Source organism: Grammomys surdaster, unplaced genomic scaffold (genome assembly GCF_004785775.1).
Source record: "Grammomys surdaster isolate TR1022 unplaced genomic scaffold, NIH_TR_1.0 170, whole genome shotgun sequence".
NCBI classification, from domain to species: domain Eukaryota; kingdom Metazoa; phylum Chordata; class Mammalia; order Rodentia; family Muridae; genus Grammomys; species Grammomys surdaster.
The window spans coordinates 7,945,218-7,968,819 of NW_021604618.1; the positions used below are offsets into that span (position 1 = coordinate 7,945,218).

Sequence of the window (23,602 nt, forward strand, 5' to 3'; positions counted from 1 at the left end):
CGCCTCTCTGCCCCTCTGCCCCTCTGCCTCTCTGCCCCTCTGCCTCTCCTCTCTGCCCCCGCCCCTGCCTCCTGAGTGTTAGGACTAAAGACGTGCACCAGTATGCACGGCTCAAAGCACGGCTCTTGCAGAAGATCGGGATTCAGTTCCCACTGCCCATACAGTAGCTTGTAATTATTAAAGCTCCAGCTGCAGAGGACACAATGCCCTCTTCTGGCCTCCTCAGGCACCAGGCACACACATGGTGCACACATACACACTTCATGCAGGCAAAACACTCCTAATATTAAAATCTTAAATAAAAAAATAAAAAACAAAAAAAGCCAGCCTGAGGAAAGCACAGGCCATGTGGGTTAGCAGGACTCAGGCAGCAGTCGCAGTGGGAGCTGAGGGTCAGGCTCACTCTGCAGAGCTCAGAGCCAGGATTCTCCACAGCAGGTGTATCCCCAGGCCTTTTGTGACAGTCAAAACCACTGGCATAGCCAAAGCATGGGGGAGCCTAATGCATTTGTCACACTGTTCAAACCAGAGGACACACTGACAGCTGGCCAGAAGGGTCCTGGAAGATGTGGCTACCATCAGCACTAGAGCCCTCAAAGACCTGGAGTGACGTAAGGAGATAGAGGGGCAATACCTGACTTTCTGGATTCATCACACAAAGAATGTTCCTGAACATTCCACGTTATATACTCGTTGGGAAGCACATTGGTAACTATGACAATGCTAACTAACAATTCTGCTTCCCACAAGCCCCAAGTGGCCGTGCTAGCCTCACGTGTACAGGCTCTGGCCACAGGTGGTCTCCTGCTAGTCCTGAGGAAGATCTAGCATTTGCTATATGCAAATGCATTACTTTGCAGAGCAGACATTGGAGAAACGGTGTTCAATGACCTCAGGATGCCTGAGGTGGCAAAGGAAGTCAAAACTATTTTAATACTGATCCTTTCCTTGCCCTTTCCACTGTCTCTTACATATATTGTTTCTCAGAGGGCACAGCATGAGGGCACCACAAGAACGAGAGGCAGACACCAGAAGCTGGCTCTGGCCCAGTATGCCAGAGATGAATGAGACTGGCCAAAGTAAAATTGGGTCTCAAGACTTAGCTGGATGGTGAAAGACTTGCCTAGCAATATATAAAGCCCTGGGCTTGATCGCCAGCAAGGAAAAAAGAAAAAAAAGAAAAGAAAAAAAAACAGAAAAAACAAAACAAAACAAAAAAAAAACCAAAACTTAAATCCAAACCCATACAATTATTCGTTTCAAACAAATGGTTTTCAGTTTCTCGGTTTTTCATTTTTGTCATGGGAAGTAGCTACAAAAAGGAGCCACATAAAGAAGTCCTGTCTTTTTAAGGCATAAAGACTCTAAGACTAAGGATTTTGAGAACTGCTGGCCTGAAGGAAGGACAAGGTGGCTCACATGGCAGGCTCTGCAGTGGACACACCTGGCCCAACTCTGGCCCTGTCCTCACTGTCGCTGAGTACAGGAGAGAGACACCCACCTAGGATGCTGCCTGCTTTATAGGTGTGCAACCAGAGCACTCAAAAGAGAACCGTGACACTTCCCTCGGCATCTGTTCCCGCCTCCTGCTTCCCAGGAACAGCTTCAAAGCCCTGCTGTGTGGAATACCAGGCCCTTCCTTACCTTTTCAAACTAACGATGGAGGCATTCTGCCCTGCTTTGCTTAAAACTTCATTCCACTCTTCATCGTCCCCACGGATTACATATCTGCAAGAAGAGAGGAATGTCAAAGCCTGTCAGAAGAGAGACTGCTTGAAAGAAAATAAGAAAGTGACAAGATGCCCACCCCAGGAGACACCAGAGGTGCACTAGCATGTCAGCTGCAGAGAAGGTGACGGGCATATGGCCAGGTGTAGTCCCACTGGATAGAAGAGTCACATCAAGAGTGGAGGAAAAGGGGCCACCAGGGGCCAGTAGGAAGGCAGTCTGCCACAGCTACCTTTACCATGGCCTGCCACCACTGTCCTCAATCGGACTTCAGCCCCTGCCCTGCCAGCCTCCGCCTACCTACTCTGCAACCTCTTACTTCTTTCAGATAAAGCAGTCTTGGTACATCAAATAGAAACCAGCTTGATACCCTGCAATGGCCTCACGGCCACCCCATCTGCTCAATCATCGTCACCAATGATGTGGTTGCGGACAAGATCTGTGGCTTCTGGCCTAGAGTTACGAGGTAAAGGACCTCCCTCTGGACTGTCAGATCTGTCAACCTTGGGTGGGTGGAGAGGAAACATCACAAGTGACGCTCAAAAGGAACACAAGAAAAAAGGCAAATACGAGGAAGGGACTGTTCAAGGTGGAAGTGGTTCTGCTCAGCATCCCCTTCCTGGAGGGGCCTGAGAGTAACACAAACCCGAAGTGACGACAAGAACTCTGGGATCCTGGGAAGGACAGATTATGAGGTCTCAGCCGTGGTACTTCTGTAACAGTTCTGAGCCTGTGGGGTGTGTGGTAGGACACCCCAAGCAGACTCAGCAGGCCATGCAGGCTGGGGAAGAACAGATTCCCTGAGAGGAGGAGGGGCTTACTGAGAGAGGTCCATGTCCTTCAGTCTCCCCACTTCCTTCTTGTGTTTCTCCTGGAATTCCTTTGCTGCTTCATCCTGTGGTCCACAGCCAGAGAGAGCAGGGGTCAAAAAGGAGGAGAAGCAGGTCAGGGCATCAACAAGGAGGAAACCTTTCCTTCTGAGGTCCACTCAGAACACTAGGAGCAGCTACTACAGTTTGACAGTACGCACACTTATAAAATACACATTTGGAAAAACATCAAAAGAGAAACCAATGTCTCCATTCACAGCCTCGAGGTTCCTACACACACACACACACACACACACACACACACACACACACACACACGCACACGCACACTCAGTAGAGGCACAAATCAAGGGCCACACTGGCTTGGACCTACAGATTGCCACTTAGTTAAGTTAGTGCAAAGGACCTGTTCCTTCAGTTGTTCTGTAGCCCAGGCTGACCTGAAATTCTCTAAACAGCAGCTCAAGCTGGCTTTGAGCTGAATAACTCTCCTGCCTCTCAGCCTGAGAATACAGGAATGCAAGGCATGCATCAGTACCTGCAGCCTGCAGGACAGCTCTGAAGCACAGGAGGAGGGTGGCCTAGATTTGCAGGCTAACAGTGGCCAAAGGGAAACACAAAAGGAACCTCTAAAGCAGGGACATACCAGGTCATCACTCAGGGTCTTCATTGTGGGCTCCATGACCACATCCTTCACTGCCACCATCTGCTCCTCAATAGCTTTTTCCTGCACATCATTGAACAGCTACAAAGATAACACAACAGGAAGAAAGAAAAGATGCAGGAGAAGCGAAGGTCTGTCACTCACTCTTCAACAGGGCACTTAGTGTCTTTAAAAAAAGTATTCAAAGCAATGCTCCAGATGTTAGGAACACAGCTGATCACATAGAAACAGGCCGAGTGTATACAAAGCCCAGCAGTGGGATCTCTAGGAAGGAATCCAGTTCAGACACTGACTGACACTCCACCCCCTACTCCCCCTCCCCCACCCCAGCCGTGTGTGTGTGTGTGTGTGTGTGTGTGTGTGTGTGTGTGTGTGTGTGTAGATCTGCAGCAAATACATCTAAGTTTTAGTACTTATTATAAACAAAGAGTGAATGTGTTATGTTACAGGAAAGAGACCAAAATCCTGCCCATGGACCAAGGTTACTACCTTCACAACTTTGCGGATAATCCGGTTGAAAAGCCCCATCAACTGGCCTGAGGGTAGCTCGATCTCCTTTTCCAGCTGATCCACAGACTTGTGCTGTAGGCCAATTCCCAAGAGAAGAGCCTGGAGAAAGGACAATCAGTTGGATTGGTTTCTAAGACAGTCTTGCCTGTTAAAATAGCCTAGATTGGAATTGCCTCTTTTGATGAAGCAGAACTCAGAGGTCAGTGGTAGGGTTTTCTTGGCATTTCTCTCCCATCCTGTTACTAAGGTACCAGGAACACTCCTTCCTAAAATGCACTCTAGCTCACACTGTCCTGAAAAACACCCACTTCACAAAAAACCACATACATCCAGAGTCCAGGACAGCCCGGCCTTCTGCTAAGGCAGCATGGTGGCAGGGAAAGGTGGGTCCAAAGTGTAGCAGTCTGCTTGCTGACAGGACAGCTACACTGTCACCTCCGCCTGCAGGGTGAGCATGAGCCACCCATCAGCTCTGCCAAGGCTGAAGGCACAAAGCTCTTCCAAGCACTCATCTAGGGCCCAGCACCGACAGCTCCACTGACCTCTCTTGTCCCCCGTGGGGTCCCAGGTGACCTACCGACTGGGCAGCCGACAGGGCCAGGTCCCCGAGCTGGCTCAGGAAGTACAAGCGGGAAATGGCTGGGATGAGGTCCATGATGAGGTGATAATCGACCATGTTCCGAGAGTACATCTCCAGCCGCTTCAGGTCATAGGGGAGAAAGAGTGCCTCCAGATGCTCCCGGCCCAGGGCTGCACAGGCAACAAGAGCCCCAGCAGTCAGGGCACTCTGCAGCCCTCACAGGAAAGTACCCAGCACACAAAGCCATCCAGGAAGGGGCTGGACGGGTGGCTCAGCAGTTAAGTGCACTTGCTGCTCTTGCAGAGAACCTAAGCTCAGTTCCCAGAACGCACATGTGGTAATTCACAACCAACAATAGCTCCACTTCTAGAGGATCTGATGCCCTCTGACCTCCACAGGCACCAGGCACACATGCTACAAATGCACACATGCAGGCAAAACAAGTCTACACATAAATCTCTAAGTAAATGTGGTGTTACGATACCCTGCTACCAATAATATAATCCCGGGCTGGCGTGCAGACAGCCACCACAATGCTGGGCCAAAGAAAGACCCCCCCTTCCTTCCCAACCCCCATCCCCACCATGTCCTAACAGTCCAAGGACACACCTCCACCTTCCCCGTTTGTCACTCTTCCTCCAGGGTTATCTTACTGAAGTACGTGTTCTGCCCAGCTCAAAGAATCCAGATTTTCCCATCAAAATACAGCCCACAAGACATAAGTAAATATATACATAAGAACGTGTACGTAGTCACAGATATACACATAAAAATATATATAAATGTAACTGTTCATAGAACCAAATGACCACTAATGACCTCTTACACAATTTTAAAATTTTCATCCAACTAAACAATGATTTATATGCTTTCTAGCTTTATAAACCCATACAGCTTTATAGTACATAGCTCTTCTACATACTAGTCACAGATGGCCAATGACATAGTCTTGGTGCGATTTCAAAAATACGTGAACACAGAGCCCCAGAGACGGAGCTCGCTCCCCTCAGAGCCTAGGTTTCAATCAGGTTCCACAGCTAACCACTGAATGACCTTCTCTTAGACCTGAAATCCAGGCACAGCATGGGCAGGAGAGAGGCTTGGGAACAGGAGGCAGCCCTCAGCTGCTGGGGTGAAGCTCACCTGGCTGGGCTGACTTTGCTATGTTCCTGTTCTGAATGATGTTCAGAGACAGGGCAGGAGAGAAGGTGCTGAACTGGTAAGACAGCAAGGCCAGGAACCGTCTTCGGAAATCTGCAGGGCACAGCCAGGCAGTTAGCAGTCTGCAGGTGCCCTAGCCTGTCACCTCACTGTCCCCCTCCACTCCTCTAGCATCTACCTTTCCAAAATGCTGCCAGCCAAGCTCCCTGCTCCGCCTCGTCCTCATCGGCCAGTGTCTTCAACATAATGCAGGAGTGCTCTCCAGTCAGGTCGTTCTAGGGGACAACATTACTGCTTGGCACCAACTTCCTTCTCAGAGCTTCCCCCTGGTGCTACAGGACAAGTGTGCAGAGAAGGGCGTGGTGCCCCCACCCTGGCCCCACAGGCTCACTTCACACATGGCTTCTAGGGCTCACATGGTAAGGCAGCCTCCTAAGAGACCATGGGATTCGAGCATGCCCAGCAGGTCTTTGGGTCAGGCCCGACTTCTGCTCCACACCCACTCCTTTCAAGTAGACTCTGAAGTCAGGGCCACAAAGGCTTCAACCCCTCTCTCATCCTGTCAGTGAATGTTTGGTCCTTATAAAGCAGAAATTTCCCAACAAACTCAGGCTCCCAGCCAGCAGCCAGTATGTTTACACATGCTTTGTGTAAGAGACAGTCTTGTTATGTAGCCCATGCTGGCCTCAGACTCTTGATGCTTCAAGCTTCACTAAGGGATGACATGGTGAAAGGTTACAGAGTTTTGGACTTTTTACGACATAAGTTCTCAGGACTGCATGACAGCACCTAATGGCAGCAATAGGTCAGAGCAAGCAGGTCAAGGGATAAGAACACAGGATGCCTATGGCCTATCTGTGGCTCACAGATTTACATCCTGCCTGCAAGCAACTGCTGAGCTTATCTGTCTATCTGGACAAGTCTAGGTGTAGCTCATTTAGTACAGTGCTTGCCTGATGTTTGAGGAGCTAGAGGGTCCAGTACTACACTATCAAACATACATCTCTGTAGTTTTTGCACATGAGAGGATACAGAAATATCTTAAATCCTTAATCAAATTGCAGACAGGCATGAGCCCATCTCTGCTCCCTGCCTGGCCACATGTAAGTCTCCAGTGTCACACGTCAGACTTCACATGGATATTCATCACCAAACTTGAATACCAGATTTGCAATTTCCAAGACACGTCCTTGGTCCCTTCAGCACTGTGGGCCTCGAAAACAGAAGTACTGGACATCTTCACCATCTGACTGCTGTGCTCACACTCCCCGTTACCCTCCTGGAGTGAGGGAGAAGCTGCTGGCAGGCCTCTAAATGCTGGGTTTCAGCATCCTAACCGCCACAAAGCCTGAACCCCTGCAGTCAGCCCTCTCTGTCTGCATTCCCTGTAAATAATCTCTACAGTGAACAAAGATCAAGAATCTTCCACCCGATATGTCCTCCTCATGCACACCCACAGCTATCTTGCTCTCTGCTCCCTTCCCCTCTGGGAAAGAATGTCTACTCATGCCTCTATCTCCACCTTCCATTATCTCCAACCGTACCAAGCCTACTCTACTCAGAACACCAGTCCTGGCAAATCCGGTAGCCACCTGCCTTCCTGCTTTATGTGATGTCAGCAGCTCCTAAGTATGCATCCATTCACCAAGTACATGCTACACGGAGATGCCAAGTGCTGTGGACCCGGAGCCGATGTCTGTAGGAGTTGTGCGGAGTACCTACAATGATCAATGCTGCACTCTTAGGGTCCTATTCGAAAACCAAGAAATCTCTCCTGTGTTCTGTTGTGTGGAGAACTAGAGAGCTTCAAAGTTTCATTTACAAATGAGAATGCTGGGCTGGAGAGGTGGCTCAGAGGTTGAGAGCATTGTTTGCTCTTCCAGAGGATCTGAGTTCAATTCCCAGTAACGACATGGCGGCTCACAACCATCTGTAATGGGAGCTAACACCCTCTTCTGGCTTGCAGGTATAAATGCAGGCAGAACACTGTATACATAATAAATAAATAAATTTAAAAAAAAAAATGAGAATGCTGTGGCGTTCTCCCCATCTATCTCTATCCCCACCACCTTCTTCAGTCCTGGTCCCTTCCAGTCATCTGGTTCAGCTTTAAGCTGCAGGCCAGGCCACTATGCTACAACCAGCACTTGGCACCATGAGGTGCGCCAGTGTAGTCCACTGCTTGCTGTTTCTACCTGTTAGAAAACAGGATTCAGGCTTCCTCACGCACTGGCTGCTTCCCCACAGGCACTAAATGCATCCTGGAACTCATGGCTGCTTCCCACGCCCCCCCAATAATCTGCTACACAACTCTCTCCTTCAGAAACCAATAAAACTCAGTTCTATTTTACAAACTTAACAAAGCTCCAGCCTGCAGGACTGAATCTACAATCTGACAAATCAGTCCGTGTGTACCCCTGCCATGTTAAAATGAAGCACAAGGCCAAGGATGCTCCAGACCTGCCAAGTGTCAAGAAGGAACTACTCTGTACCAACCTGCATCCGAAAGAGGATAGCTGTTTGTCCATCAGAGTAACACCTCGACAAATACAGAAACACCTGCCCAAGGTACAGCCAGGAGGAGCCGAGGCTCTGTGCCAACTGCAAACCCAACCCCAACCCCTCCTCTACCCAAAGCCTCACTTACTGGGGTCTGTCTCAAATAGACAGGAACAAATCCAGCTCGTTTCCAGAACCTACAAAAGGGGGGTGGGGGGAGGGGGAGGTCACCATTTATGCCTCCTGGAAGCAGCTGAGAAATGAAGGCAGAGGGACAGGAAGAGCAAGAGGCAGTAGACAGCGACACAGACCCCAGCTACAAAGGGAGACACCACCCCCAGAACTGTCCTCATCCACGGCCATGGGCCGGCGCCAGAGGACAGGTAGGCACTTACTTGAGGAGTCTGGGGGTTAGCCCATATGAGACCCCCAGGTAATCCAGGCGCTCTGCAGGCCTCTCATTCAACTTGAGGAGTAAGGGAGGCAGATCCTTCCTGGGAGTGATAACTTCTTCTAACAAGCTGACGGCCTAAGAAGAAGACATTATTCCCTTAGCAAAGCAAGAGGCTAACGGTGGTCTCAAGCCATGCAGTACACCACACAACAAAACAAACTTTCAAACAGGACCCAAGAGTCCAGTGACCACCACGGGGGCAGGCTGAAGCATAGTGGAATTACTGAGTTCCCAAGATCGAACGCAGGGAAAGGCCACCAGTTTAGCAATGCCTAATACACTTTAGAAGGGACAGAGGCAGGGTTCTGAAAATGCAGCATGAAACTGGTTCTGTCACCTGGCACCCCTGAGACCTTGGAGAGTAACCCTCCTGAGTCTGCTGTAAGTCAAAGCCCACAAGCATGGGCACCCTACACAAACACCAAAGACATGCATGTGAAGGCCAGTCACTAGTGCAGGCAGCCTCAAGCAAGGCAAAGTGGGACTCTGCAATGTGGGCTAATGCTGAAAGAGGCTGGCAGGGAGAAGTTCTCCAGCTTGCAAGGCAGCACACCTGCAGGCTAGTAAGCCATGTTTACTCTCAGAGTGTCTGCTGCAGCAGCAGATGATACTGGTGACAAGGCTGAGAGTCTCTACAGTGTTAAGCTACAGAAAGTGGCTGGCTGCCCAAATGGAGACGAGCCCAGAGAACCATCCTCAGACCCAGGACTCGGGCTTTGCCAGAACACTGTTACCTCACTGCTCACGGTGCGGATTTCTTGTGGTGTCTCCAAGACCTTTTCCTCCAGACAAGGGAACCTGCCTTCGTAGTACATCTGCAGCAGCTGCAGTGCTCGGCTGCCGTAGCCCATCTGTGAGCACACACAAGAACACAGCAGAGGGAAGAGTCAATCTCAGTCTGGTTAAGCTACTTCTGCCTTGCTTCTAAAGCACTTACTCCTGGTCAAACTGCCTTTGGAAAAAAGCTACCAATAAAACCCAGTGCAGTCAAAGCTGGCTCTGGCACCAAACACAGTGGGGCCGTGGTTCCTAGGTTAGTCTAGCCCTTCAACCACAACCCACTTGCAACCCAGATCTAAGGATAGCTGTGGCACTGTCAGAAAGGGATGCTTCCGCAGCTGACTCTCCTCAGTATGGCTTTCAAAGTGACAGAAGGCAGTTACAGAAAAACAATGTGGTTCAACAAGTCCTATGTTCTAACACAGGGAAAGGAGTATACACCAACAACCTTGTCTCCTGCCCACCCACAAGCTCTGGCTAAATTCTCCCCAGTAGAGTACACCTAAAATGTCACTAGTGTATCCAGTTTTTTATCCAGACAGATAGGTACAACTGCCCTAAGGGTTGCCAGGAGTCCACTGAACAGCAGCACACAAGGTTTAAATGAAGAGAGGACATGTTACCCCTTGATAATCTGGATGAACAGCAATTCGAACAACCCGTCCACCAGAAAGGCCTCCAAAGTCTGGATCTTGAAACTGTGGGAGACACAAACCAGTGACTTAGCAACACAAACAACCTCTGACAGTCAGACATGCAGGGGCAGCCCCTCCCTCACCTGTTCTGACACTGTCCATGGAATCAGGTCCCCGGAAGCTTTCTTGCCTCGAGATAGGCTATTCAAAATGGACTGACGAGAAATCTCTCCTTCAAGGCACACCTAGGGGAAACCAAGGCAAGGAAGGCATGCTCTAGCTCCAGATCCCAAGCCTCATCATCCGAGACAGATCCCCAAACCACCAGTTTTCTAAGCGTTGTTTCTTATCCTGGGTTCAGGCTCCACACTGACTACACGAGACCTCATTAGTATGTGGCAGGTTACTATGAACTTACTGACATCCTCCAGCCCCAAGACCAAAAGACAGAGGTCAAGAGGAATGTATCACTTAAACACACATCAGTTAAGACACAGGATACACACAGCTATATATGGAGCAGCACAAATTCCAAAGAACTCGAGTCTGTGACAGAAATGCGGTGAGACAAATACTATATAAACATGTAATAAAGCACTATGCAGTACATTGTGAACACTGACACACTCCAAGTATGACATCTATAATCCCAAGTTTATGGAAAAGAAAAAAAATGACACAGGTGTGCGCGCACACACACATACACACGTGCATGCACGCCAGGTGATAAACATCTTTCTCCATGTAGCCTTTAAGTTTACACTACTCATGTGTGCAATAAACAGAAATAAGCTAATGTTGCCTGTTATCCAGCTTTCTCTCCAGTGTATACCATCACCTGCCTCAACTGACCCACCCACCTAGATCCAAGTCAGGGCCTAACAACTTAGCTTCCCTGGCCACACTAATGCCTGGTAGTTCCCCAAACCAATGCCGCACCATGCTTCTCTCTGCTCTGTACCTGGACAACTGCAAGCACTTCAGGCAGGGCATTCTGGGTAGGGGGCACAGGTGGCAGAAGGCAGAAGAGGTGGTGAGCAGGCGCATCCGAGAGCATCTGCAGATCGTTGGGAGAGTTCTGTGGGCACACACATGGGTCAGTGGGATGCATGCCTACAGTAATTCACTCACAGACCTGACTGGGAATCAATGGTGATTGCAGTTCTCTGCCTTTTCCAAAGCCAAGCGAGGCTTGGACACCTAGCAAAGTGCTTTTTGTCACTGTGACAAGGTGACTCTTCACAATGGCTACAGTGAGACTGAGCCTCCAACACCTACTGTCTTTTCTTCTCTCGAGCAACACTGAGGTCGTGGAGCAGTAGTTATTTGACACTATTTACTTCACAACTGAGAAGTGAGCTTTCTCCAGAGAAAAGGCTGACTGCTATTTCAGGAAAGCATGCCACCATAATTAACACCCACTCTTTAGCCTCCCATCAAGGGCTGTTTGTGAACATGCTACCTTCCCTACACACTCAGGAAGCAGCCGTCCAGCCTGCCGCTCTCTCTTGGGTTTCAGTACCCTAAGCTCACCAGTACAAGCTGCCCTTCGAGATGGGCAGCACTGCCCACCCTCCAGCTCTCACTCACAGGCTCCCACACACGCTTTACTGGGAACCATGACCTCTCCAGTAAGATCACTGGGCCCTGCCATCTTTGTGGGCCCTGCCACATTGTAGTCCCAGAGGAATGGCCACCTGGAACCCTGAGTAGCAAGAGGGGTGGGAAGATGTGAGGACTGCTCCCTGCTCAAGGGCATGTCACAGCAAATTAGTCACCTTGTAATGAGAAGCCACATAGAGAGCCATGAGCCGCTGGAGGAAAACTTCAGAGGCCTTGTGGTAGCAAAAGAGGGTATCTCTGTTAACATAGTAGCTGGTCTGGAGTTAAGCAACAAAAATAAACTACAGGGAACTCAAAAGAAGATACACCAGAAAAAATGCAGATTTCCCCCAGCTTTGGAATAGAAGTCCAGTATCCTACATAGAAACTACAGTGGAGAAACCTGAGAAAATGTTCCTCAAAAAAATAAACAAACAAAACAACAACAAAAACTTCTTTTAAAGGCAAGATCTTGCCAGGTGGTGGTAGTGCATGCCTTTTATCCCAACACTTGGAGGCAGAAGCAATCAGATCTCTGCTAGAGGCCAGCCTGGTCTACAGAGTGAGTTCCAGGACAGCCAGGGCTACACAGAGAAACCCTGTTTCAAATTAAAAAGGCAGGGATTCCATTGCCTGCTGTTTCACTTGAGCTGGACCTAAATGGTGGGTCCACAGTGTCCTCCTGCCTCAGCCTCCCAAACTGGGGCAAGGACTCCAGGTATAAGTCACTGTACCCAGCCCAAACTCCTTTCTCTAACAGCTTCAGCCCCACAGAGCCAGTGAGACACAGAGGATACAGCTCACAGGCTTCAGGCAAGGGGCAGCCAGAGACGATGCGGGTGATGTTGAGGCAGTCCAGGCACAGCAGGTCATTCAGCCACTTCTCTACCGCATCCCCAGGGGCGTATCGGATTGACTCTTGGAGGGAAACCTCGTGCAATGTCCGAGCTGTCAGGGACAACACATATGATTACTCAACACACAGCATCTAACAACAATAAAAATACTGCACTTTATCTGTGACACGATGTCCATATATCTGTGGCTCAGGAATGTCAACTGGGTGATTTAAGGTATTTTGAGTTGAATATTTATCAACAAGTCAACATACCCTACCCATGTTTTAAGAGTAGGACCAAAAAGGCCCCAGGGATCTAAAGACCCAAGCCATGGCCACTGGGCTACAGGTCCTCTCAGGAGAGCTGTCATCTCCTAGGACTCTCAGACAGCATCAAGTTTTAGTACTTCCATGAGGTCCTGGGGCAGGATGGTAAGAGGCCTGCTAGGTACCTGAGGCCAGTCTGGCTGTGGTTGTGGTCTTGTTCTCAGCAGTGGTGCTGACCTGGCTCTGGGCACTTTGCTGACGGAGTTGCTGAATGAGTTTGAGGGACAGTGACCGGCCAGTGCCCTCGTAGCTAGGAGAAAGAGAAAAGCAGTCAAACATAAGGTCCCCAATCTACTCTCCGTGCAGAGACAGCCAGATGAAACCAAGACAGCCTCTCTCATCGGAACATCTAGTATGGCACACAAATGTCCCAAGGAAGAGCCCTAGGAGATGAACCAAGATGTGACTTGGATAAGAAGTATTCAGGCGCTCTTGGCTTCTCAACCCAGCACCTGCAGGTTGTCTCCCCTCCCCCCTTCCCTTCCCCCCTCTCTCCACGTGGTCATGGCCGGCCTCTACTCCTCTCTACTTCTCTCTCTCTCTCCTCTTGCTCTCCCACTCTCTTAATAAACCTCCCCTCGTGGAACCAAAAAAAAAAAAAAAAAAAAAAGAAGTATTCAGGCTCAGATTCAAGCCCTCATGTGAATTAAGTATCTTTGGGTGGAGACCTGGATCTCTTTAAGCCTCATCCCCAAAGGATTGTCCTATACACTTCATAGAACTGTGATCTGAAAATAAGGCCTGAAAGATGATGTCAATGAGGCATTTAGCCAGTGAGACTGAAGCAATGCTACACAGTCTAATGGTTGGTGCTAACAGAAGTTATATGAAGACACGAACGGAGACCTTTTCCCACATGGGAAATCAAAATCAAACAAATCCACCACTCAAGTGATTCTTTTGTTAGGTTTATTTGCTTTTACTTTATGTGTGTAAGTATTTTGTTTACATGTATACATGTGTACCACAGCATAGCTGGTGCCCACTGAAACCAGAAGGGGGCATTAGATCCTCTGAAAATGGAATTACAAATAGTTTTGAACAGCCATGTAGATGTTGGAAATGGAAATGAGTCTTCTGTAAGAGAGGGCAGTACTCTTAACCACTGGGCCATCTCTCCAATGTCCCGCCAAGTGATTCTTTTTACTATTTTTACCTAAGAGGTGAGGTAGGGCTATGTACATGATTCAATGAGTAAAACGCTTGCCATGAAAACAAGATTGAGTTTGGAAGCCCAGAGTTCACATAAAGGGAGGCTTGATAGTATGTGTCCAGAATCCCATGTTCCTACAAGATAGGAGGCAAAGGCAGGAGAATCCTTGGAGGCTTAAGAGGTAGCTAGCCTGGTATACAACAAACAAGAGACCATCTCAAACAAGGCAGAAGGCTAAACTAATACCTGAGGTGCTACTCTGACCTAATTTGCAGCTGCTCACACCTGCACATACACACATGCAGATAACAAATAAAACACAGGGCTGTGGCGGCAGCTCAGAGACTAATGAATGACACTTGCTGGTCTTGCAGAGCACCTGGGTTCAGTTCTCAGTACCCATATGTGGCTTACAACCATCTGTAACTCCAGATCCAGGGTACCTGACAGCATCTTTCTGACTGCTGAAGGGACTAGACGTGTGCATGATGCACAGACAGGCATGCAGGCAAAACACTCATACATGTAAGATAAAATAGATCTAAAAAATTAAAGTAAATAAAACGAAAAGGTGACTGATATAAGGCAAGAGTGACAGCATAAACATGAGCCTCTGATCCGGGCCAGTGAGACGGCTCAGTGGGGAGAGCACCTGCTGTTGAGCCTAGTGACCGAGGATTAAACCCTGGGACCCACATGGTAAAAAGCACTGACTCCTAAAGGCTGGTCTCTAGACAGAACCATCATGAACTAATTAATTCACGCCAGCAGGTAATGACACTTGCTACCAAACCTGACAACCAGAAACCAGTCCCTGGAGCTAGCACACAGGAGAACTTTGGTAAGTTGTCCTCTGACCTCCACTCATGCACTACAACATACACACACACACACACACACACACACACACACACACACACACTAAATAAATGAAAAAAAGTTTTTTTAATACATGAATAAATATAAGCAGCAAAACTTAAACTTTCATGTCTGAAAAGATGTTGTCCAAAGCAGAAAAACTAATGAAATGAAAGAGAATTTTTGTAAATACTTCATTGGAGAAGGGTCTTGCGCCTAGAATACAAATCTTGCACCTCAATAATAAATAATAAAAAGACAAATAACTTAATCAGCAAAATAAACAGAGTAGCCTAGCCTAAGTCAGTGGTGGAGTGCTGACCTAGCATGTGCTAGGGCCTAGGTTCAATCTCCATTATAAGAGAGAGGGAAAGAGGGAGAGAGGGAGAGAGGGAGAGAGGGAGAGAGGGAGAGAGGGAGGGAGAGAAGGTGGGATGGAAGGAGGAGACAGAGAAAAGAAAAGGATGAATTATTGGGGCAAAGCAAATGCAAAGCCAAGTGAGACATTACTTCAGAGTCAGCAGAAATATCCACCATGATCAAAATACATAAGTGGAAAATTCAGAATCCTCACACAGTACACCCCTTTCAGCAGAGGGGAACATTCCATAGCTCCAACTGAATCCCATATGCATACCATGGTTTTCCTATATATGCATCAATGATAAAGTTTAACTTATAAATTTTGGTATAGTAACCAAATAGTAGTAATTAGTAATAATTTTTAACAGTATAGTCTAATACAAATTATATATAAAACATAAACTATTTCTTCAATTTCCCATTTAGCTTTTTTGGATCATGCTTAACCACAAGTTATTGAAACATTGGGACTTAAATAGTGCAGCTGCTCTGGAAAACTATCTGCCACATGTCATACGGTTACAGTCTCCACTTGAGCCAGTAACCCCACTCCTCAGTCACGTGTCCAAAAGGACTGAAAACAAGTCCACACAGAAATCTCCATATAAACGGAACCCGAATGCACTCATAGAGAGTTAGCAGGGCGCCTCCAAACAGCAGAGCGTCACCCATCCCAGTAAGGAAAGACATACTGGCACAGCTCCACAGTGAGCCCCAAGAGCACTAGGGACTGAGAAAAGCCAGCCACAGAAGACTGCGCACTGAGTGGCTAGATGGCTCAGCAAAGAAAGGCACCTGGCCCAAAGGCTGAAGATCTGAGTTTGTCCCCTGGGACCCATGTGGTAAGAGAAGGAAACAGACTCCCACAAGCGTCCTCTAACCTTTACACACTTGCAATGGCATACGTGTACACACACACACATGCAAACCAAATAAATATAATTTTCAAAATGTCTTCTAAAGACTACAATTCCATTTTTCTGGAACCCTGGAACAAGCCACCTTGCAGAAATATGCAGTGGGCTGTGTACACTCCAGGCTACAGAGGACGGAAGCCCAACTGGCTGTTACGAACACTGTGGTGTGACTGTCAACTATAGACTTAACATGGGTGACGGGTGAGCGATATAAAATGCTTGTCTTAGTAAAGCTGTCTTCAAAGGTAAACATCAGTTTTATGTAAGTACTTTTGATGTTAAGAAATCATTAATAATAAATCTGAAACACAGAGTTCTTCCATGAGGATGTGACTTCTGTATAGGAATCTCCTCACTGAATACAGGTATCTATTGACCTGGGGAGACTTCACAATACATACTCTATTAACAACATGTAAACTTGAAAAAAGGTCAGGTGTGGAGACACACAATTCCCACCCCAGTACTTGGGAGGCAGAGACAGGCAGATCTGTGAGCTCAATGCCAGCCTAGTCTACAGAGTTAAGACCCTGTCTCAAAAACAAGCAGAATAAGTAAATAAATGGAAAGAAAAAAGTGTACAGAGCAAGCTCATGCACAAAACACCTACAGAGTTGGCTGAAGGCACTTTTCTTTCCATCTGTGTGTGCGGTCTATTTATGGAGCATGCATACAGGTGTATGCGTGCATTAGATCATGTGTACACATGTGGAAACCAAAGCAGTTCTTGGGAGTTTTCTTCCTGCATTCTTCTCAGCTTTGTCATCTTGACAGGCTCTCACTAGCTAGATGCTCACCACACCACCACCCCCATTCAGGACGGCTGCAGGGTGAGCTCTCCAGATCCAACTGGCTGGTCGCAAACCCTACCACCTGCCCCAGTGCTAGGGTGACAGCATGTCTAGCTTTTTATGTGGCTGCTGGAGCTAACAAAGCAAGCACTCTCACACACAGAGCCATCTCCCCAGCACCTACTTTTTGAAACTTCTTTTCTAGGTTCTAGCTAGGTCTTTGCGACACTAAGCCTGTATTCTATCACCGACATTTTCTCTTTTGCTTGCTACCTATTTTCTATGATTTTTCTATATCAAGATGAACTCTATTTTAAAGTTTTAAGAATGACAGGATAAGCCTGTTTTAATGCTAACTATATCTATTTTAATATTACATTTCTATATCCTAAGATACAGAAGGTACAGTCTAAGACATAGGATATTGCTAGCCAGCACTTTTTAAGCAGAACTCTTCAGTCCTTCAGGACACACTTAGCCAGAGGGGAGCGACAGTTTATGAGGTAGCTCCTGGTGAAGAACCCCCAGAGAGAACAAGGCTGTCCCAAAGACTCACTGATGCTAAACAGTTTTTCGTGGCCAGGTCACATTCGTTACATTCCTATTAATGTGCAAGGTCACAGACAAGAGTAACAAACAGTTCCACCCAGGTACCTTACCCGTTGATAGTGGATGCCATGAAAACCAGGTAGGGCCCAAGCAGGCTCTTCACCAGGGGGAGGGGAATAGCAGCAGCTTCATCTATCACAACCAGCTCAGCCTGGCCCAGTTTCACAGCATCTGCAGGATGGATGTACTATGGGGAAAAGATAGAGATTGTAAATGTAGTCTTCTAAATCTACAATATCCGGGTGAGGACGCATCAAAGTCCTGTCTGTCCACCATACTTTCCACAGCTTCCCACTCTCTACTTTTGGCAGCTCAAGAATGAAATGAGTTTCAGGCTGGACACCTGGGACCAGGCACTTCAATCACTGATTACGTGACCATGGCATCTCACAGAGCCTGTTTTTTTTTTCTATAAAACGGGGAAGCAAGTGAGGAGATGTCTCAGTCAATAAAGCATTCGCTCCACAAACATGAGGGTATGAGTTTGGATCCCGCCCAACACTCACATAAAAGCACAGCACACAAACCTACAATCCCCATGCTCAGGAGACAGAGGTGAGCTGCCTGGGGCTTGTTGGCCAGCTGGTCCAGCCAAATCTGGGAACTCAAGTTCAGTGAGTGAGAGATCCTACTTCAAAACCTAAGCAAACAAGGAGGACACCCTATGCAGACCTCTGGCCTCCATAACATCTTCATCTGTACACACACATTCATAAATGCACATAACACAACACACAGAGAGACACTAGGAAATACCTGCTCAATGGCTGCTTAAGGAAGAAGCAAAATTACTGTGTAAACAGTAAGGTAAATAGTAATATAAAAATATTGTCCATAGCTTGGCTTACAGAATTGATTGACAGTGGCTGCATTCCACTTTCCCATCTCATGATTTTCTTCAGCCTCGGATTAGTGAAGCCTCAGATTAGGTGGCACACCTCTTACTGCACATGGCACTGAGTGTCTGAGTTGTCCTCTCTGCCCTGACATCACCAACCTCTGGTATGGTAGGCAACTTCCAACTACTCTTTCTCCTTTTGTCAGGGAAAGCAAGGGGATTGCCATGTAGCCCAAGCTCGCCTCAAGCTTCCTATGCAGCCAAAAGTAACCCTGGACTGCAGCTCCTCTCTCCTAAATCCAACGTCCTTCCGACCCCCATTACCCGTCAACCCTCCCCTCCCCACTATTCTCATCCTTAAGTATATAAACAATCCATCAGTTTCTTTAGGGCTTTCTGCTGTTTTTAAAAGGCCACAGAGGCAATATGAATAACCAATTAACAAAATTAAAGATAATCCAATTTCAAAAGTCAGTAAATTGCAAAACCCAAATTCTCAGAAAGGCTGAACATGGTTGTACAGCTCTTACACCAGTATGTAGGGGCTGAAGCAGGAGAATCTGACACTGGCCTGGGCTACGCAGTGAATTAAGGTCAGTCTGAGTTACGCAGGGAGACTGTGGCTCAAACCAAACCAAACAACAGCAACAAAAACTGCTGTGATTGTTCATACCTTTAATCTGTACACATAGGAAGCTGAGACAGGAGGACAGTGAATGAGAAATCAAAGAAAACAAAAACTCAACAGTTGTTGCACTGTACCCAGCATGAGTGAGGACTTAAAAACTCAAACCAAAAAGTGGTACGAAGGTAACAAATATTGTAAAGAAGAATTTGGAAAAAATCACAGAAAACTAGACATCTACACATCTTAAGTCTACAGCTCAACAACTCTATACTGGTTCTAGAAAATAAAAACAAACACAAATTCTAGCACCTCATTTGATACTTGACAGTATGTCAATCTGACATGCAAGCCTCAATCTAGAGATCTGGCGAAAAGATGCAGACTGAAAAGGTGGGCAGCTGGCAGGCAGTACAGGATGTCTGCACATAGGCACACAGCAAGAGAGCCTGCCAGCACTGTGCCAGCGGGAATGCCGGCCATGTACGCTGGCCATGCACGGTCTCTGAGCTTTCCTATGGGTCTGAAGCATTAGTAAGAAAGTAAGCAACACTGGGCTGATTTGGAGGCGACCTGGGAGGGATCTGTGTTACTTAATTCTGGTCACAAATCTTCAATGGGGCCCACATCTTGATTCTTAACTAAATATGCATTTCAAAGCAGTGCAGAAAGCAGCCACCAGGAAGCAGGCTGGCTTTAACCCAATACTCTTCTTTTTTTTCTCAATCTCCATGCTAGAAGGACACACTTTCTCAGACCCAACAGCCTGTCCTAGCCCCAAGACCCGCCCCACACTAGCTGCAGTTTCTCCTCCCCACCCCCAAGCTGAGAATCAAGCAGCAATGAGACAAAAGGCCAAAAGGAAGAGACTAGAAAAAAGACCCATGGGCTTCAGAGATGGCTCAGCAGTGAAGAGCACTAGCTGGTCCTCCATGGGACCCAGTTTCATTGCATCCACAATGGAAGCTCACAACTCCAGTTCCAGGGATCTAGTGCCCTCTTCTGATCTTAAAGGGCATTAGACATGTATGTGGTACAAAGACATACATGCTGTCATAAACCCACACATAAAATATTTGGGTTTTTTGTTTTTTTTTAAAAAAGGGGGGGGTGGGGAGAATCTAGTAAAACTAACAGAGACTCTAGGGTAAAGTCAAAAGGCATAATCAGGGGTGTTGCCATCTGCCTTGGTGCCACTGCAAGCATAAGATAAGATTCAAGGATCATAAACTGCCAAGTTCACGTGGCTCACTTCCCATTCCAATCTAACTTCAAAAGCAATCAATGAATCTGTCCAGCAAGAGCCAGTGAGTCTTGTGCCTCTGCAATCCTGTCACAAGACGCCTCACAGAGACTGAACAGCACTGAGGCCTTCAGCAATTGGGCTTACTTACAGAGATCTGTGGAGCTTTCTACGAAATGCTGTTTAAAAGGGAACTAGGGCATTGGCAGACCCACAAAGCACACTCTGCAGCACACTCTGCAAAGCTCTTTTCCTTTGAAATGGGGATGTAGGTCTCAGAGCTGAACTGGTGAGAGCCACCATTGTTTTCACTCTTTGGCAATCCCATTCCTTTCACAGTCAAAGAGACAAACTGGACTTTTCAATCCAACTCAATGCATTTCCCCATAGTTGACCTGAACGCCATCCTCACTGGGTGCTGAAGATCTGCAACAGGCTTCCCACGAACCACTGGTGGGTCAGGGCAAACCAGTCACACAAGTGGGCGAATACCGCACAGCTAGGTCCACACAGCAGGACCCTGGCAGGCCTGCAGAGCAGGTCTGAGATGAGCCTCACCTGAATAGTCTGCCTGTGCTCTCGGAACACATTGACCCTGATCACCGCTTTATTAAACTCGGGGTTCAGCGACTGTACAATCTCGTAATCCAGGTGCTCCTGGTGAAGAAAGAGTCAAACCCATGACAAGTTTCAGAGAATCACTACCGAGAAAGCAAGCATCCCAGACTAATGGGTTGAACTCTAGCATTAAAGCCAAAGGTCTACACTCCTTCCTTACCTGATACTGCAGAGCATCAAATCCTTTAAATACAAATTCAAACAGCGTATGGAGGTTATCTGGGCTTGGGGAGGTAACAAAAATATTGGAATACCTGCAGAACAAAAGAAAAATGGAGGAGGTGGTTCAGAAATTAAGAGACTCACGACATTTTAAAGAAGCAAATAAAATTAAGGAATCATTTTTGGCTGCTTCTGTCACACAAGTGATAACCAGAGATAACAGCAGAGTGAGGACATTTTTGGGAGAAGAGGAAGGCAACCAAGACCTGAGTATACACCTCTTCAAAATCAAGACAAACAGGTTATCAGTGTGCTGGCAGCAAGCCCTGACACAGGGCTACTTCATCAGTGTCAGGGTACTGAGTGGCAGACTACAAGAAGAGCTGTCCACATGCAGAACCCACACACTGCTGCTGATCCAGTGTCCTGACAGAAGGGCAGCCTCACACTCACCACTAGCTAGACTGAGGTTTTCAAACTATGACGTTATGGAGCTACATGGTGCTGGGGCCAAGGTCAAAGCTCTGCCAGCAGCAGCCTGCTGGAGGATCTTGGGTAATCATAATTCCCTGGGCCTTGGTTCATCCACATACAAAGCGCCCATAGAATTCTATAAGCATCACCAGGGAAGACAGCACATGCAGGACAATGGTTGTAGGTCCATCATTCAGGCCAGGGTCAGAAAATACCTTACGGAAAACAAGTAAGACCCACCACCAACCAAGGCCATAACGTCTTTCACCTGTATTTGTGCAGTCACCAAAGCTGGTCAGACACTCTCATGATGAGAGGTTTTCTTTCCATTTGTGTTCGCTCAACTTAAGTAGTAAACAAAAGGGCCCTGGTACTGCCCCAGTGTGCCTCTTAGTAACCCAGAAAAGCAGTGCTGTAGCTTCCAGACAAATACCCACGACCCTGACAGAAGTCACATGGTGACAAGCCCTGATGAGGAACCAGGTTCCTGACTTAAATCCTGCACACTCCCCATGGGGAACCCTTACCCGAATGCCACTGCCCCAGCAATAGCCAGGCCCAGGGCTGCAGATTTGCCCCTTCCCCGGGCAGCAGTGAGGGCAACAGTACTCCTTAGGGTCTTCTCCGAAATCCCCTCAATGAATTTCAAGACAGCTTTGGCCTGTGCAAAGACAGCATTATGTGAATGCCCAGAAAGGCTCTTACCTCCAATCCTGGAGAAGTTAGACTGACACTGAGGACAACGAAAAAAGCATCAATTCCTACAGGCCAGAAAGTCCTGCTCAGCGCCTGTGTTTACATGCCTTGGTCAGCTCCTCAGCCTTGTCAAGACCCAAAGTACCCTCAAGGCTGTCAAGTTCCTATCTCCACTGCAGACCTCTCCCCCAGGTGCCACACTCTTAGGTACTACACCATTCATATACAGCCCCATTTACACAACAGACATCTTAGACGTTAAGCTGATAGAAAACAGTTCTACCTACTAGCTTCCCCACCAGAGTTTTAACTGTCCAACTCTCTGTGTTAAATATACCCTGGATTTTTCTCACCCAGCCCGGACTTTCTGGTATCTCCTTTGGTGACACCTTCAAAACAGAGTCTAGCCATCCCTCACAGCCCCTCCAATTCTGCTCATAGCCACTCTCCTGCTCCAGCTACCTCCATCATAAAGAACAGCAAGTAGCTTCATAGTTACTTGTCCTGCTTCAACCCACATCCACCACAGCCTGCAGTAAGCTCGGCAGCCAGAGGATCCTTTTATAAGCTTGGGACACTAATGCACTGTGCTAAAAGACACAAACTTTCCACTGTCACCAGCTCTCCTAGTGGCATTTAGTAACTTCTATCCTGCCTCCACCCCCACCTCCTTCTTGCTGCTAGCCCTACTGGCCTCCCTGCTGGTCCCTAACCCTAAACCAACCCAGACTCCTGCCTTAGGCCTATGCAGCTGCTGACCATTCTGTCCAGGGACTCATTTCACAATTTCTTGAAGGCTTTGCTCTAAAATCTTCCAGCCCTTACCAGTGTGTCTAGAAGCATCATTCTGATGTGCCCTATGCCTCTTATGATTTCCTCCACACAGACTTTGTCTCCTCCTATAGAGCACAGGGTTCTCAGCTCTTCCTAATGCTGTAACCTTTTAATACAGTTCCTCATGTTGTGGTGACCTCCGACCATAAAATTATCTCATTGTTACTTCATAACTGTAATTTTGCTAGTTATGAATCGTAATGTGATATCTGATATGCAAGATCTGATATGCACGTATGAGGCCCTCAAAGGGGTTGAGACCCACTGCTATACAGCATGAGCTCTGAAGCAGTGTCCTTGTTCACTGCCAAGCCTGGCACACAGCCAAGTGCATGGCACTAAACAGGAACAACTTCTAAATGGGGGCCACACAATCAATCAGGCCAAACCTGGGTCCCCGATGAGATCTAAAGGAGGGAAGGAAGCTGTGCCTGTCGTCCTGAGGAGCCAATCTGGCTCTTAGGGCAGCAGCACTAAGATGAAGACCCAGTACAGTCAGGGAAGGCACTTCAAGACACCAAGCTCTTCAGATGAGACACCCAAGGGATCAAGTGTAATAACTCAGTCTCTGCTGAATGATATTTTACTTTTTAAATTTTAGGGAAGAGATGTTCCAAGTGCTAATTTAAAATAACTAGACTGAAATATATCCTAAACTATTTATCTAAAATGAAAGGCTAACATGAAAAAGACAAATATATAAGTAATACAGACATGTGCGGACTTCATAACCAAAAGGGAAAACAAAACAGGAATAATCAATAATCATCTGCCCACCACTTTCATGATGATGCCAATTAAAAACGACCGGAT

General features: G+C 47.4%; 1 protein-coding gene across 1 annotated transcript in view; it reads right to left on the minus strand.

Annotated features, from left to right (window-relative positions):
- Nat10 (N-acetyltransferase 10) overlaps window positions 1-23,602 on the minus strand; it is a 39,879-nt gene that overhangs the window by 1,761 nt on the left and 14,516 nt on the right. The window contains exons 9-28 of the mRNA XM_028766910.1: window positions 21,787-21,920; window positions 20,784-20,877; window positions 20,564-20,662; window positions 17,350-17,486; window positions 12,734-12,858; window positions 12,241-12,391; window positions 11,620-11,716; window positions 10,803-10,919; window positions 9,985-10,086; window positions 9,830-9,904; window positions 9,161-9,277; window positions 8,368-8,501; window positions 8,121-8,169; window positions 5,652-5,748; window positions 5,456-5,566; window positions 4,310-4,482; window positions 3,712-3,831; window positions 3,205-3,303; window positions 2,550-2,623; window positions 1,645-1,728 (exon numbers count right to left, since the gene is read on the minus strand). Of these exons, the coding sequence (XP_028622743.1) occupies window positions 1,645-1,728; window positions 2,550-2,623; window positions 3,205-3,303; window positions 3,712-3,831; window positions 4,310-4,482; window positions 5,456-5,566; window positions 5,652-5,748; window positions 8,121-8,169; window positions 8,368-8,501; window positions 9,161-9,277; window positions 9,830-9,904; window positions 9,985-10,086; window positions 10,803-10,919; window positions 11,620-11,716; window positions 12,241-12,391; window positions 12,734-12,858; window positions 17,350-17,486; window positions 20,564-20,662; window positions 20,784-20,877; window positions 21,787-21,920 (2,189 nt within the window). The remainder of the gene's footprint in view (window positions 1-1,644; window positions 1,729-2,549; window positions 2,624-3,204; window positions 3,304-3,711; window positions 3,832-4,309; window positions 4,483-5,455; window positions 5,567-5,651; window positions 5,749-8,120; window positions 8,170-8,367; window positions 8,502-9,160; window positions 9,278-9,829; window positions 9,905-9,984; window positions 10,087-10,802; window positions 10,920-11,619; window positions 11,717-12,240; window positions 12,392-12,733; window positions 12,859-17,349; window positions 17,487-20,563; window positions 20,663-20,783; window positions 20,878-21,786; window positions 21,921-23,602) is intronic.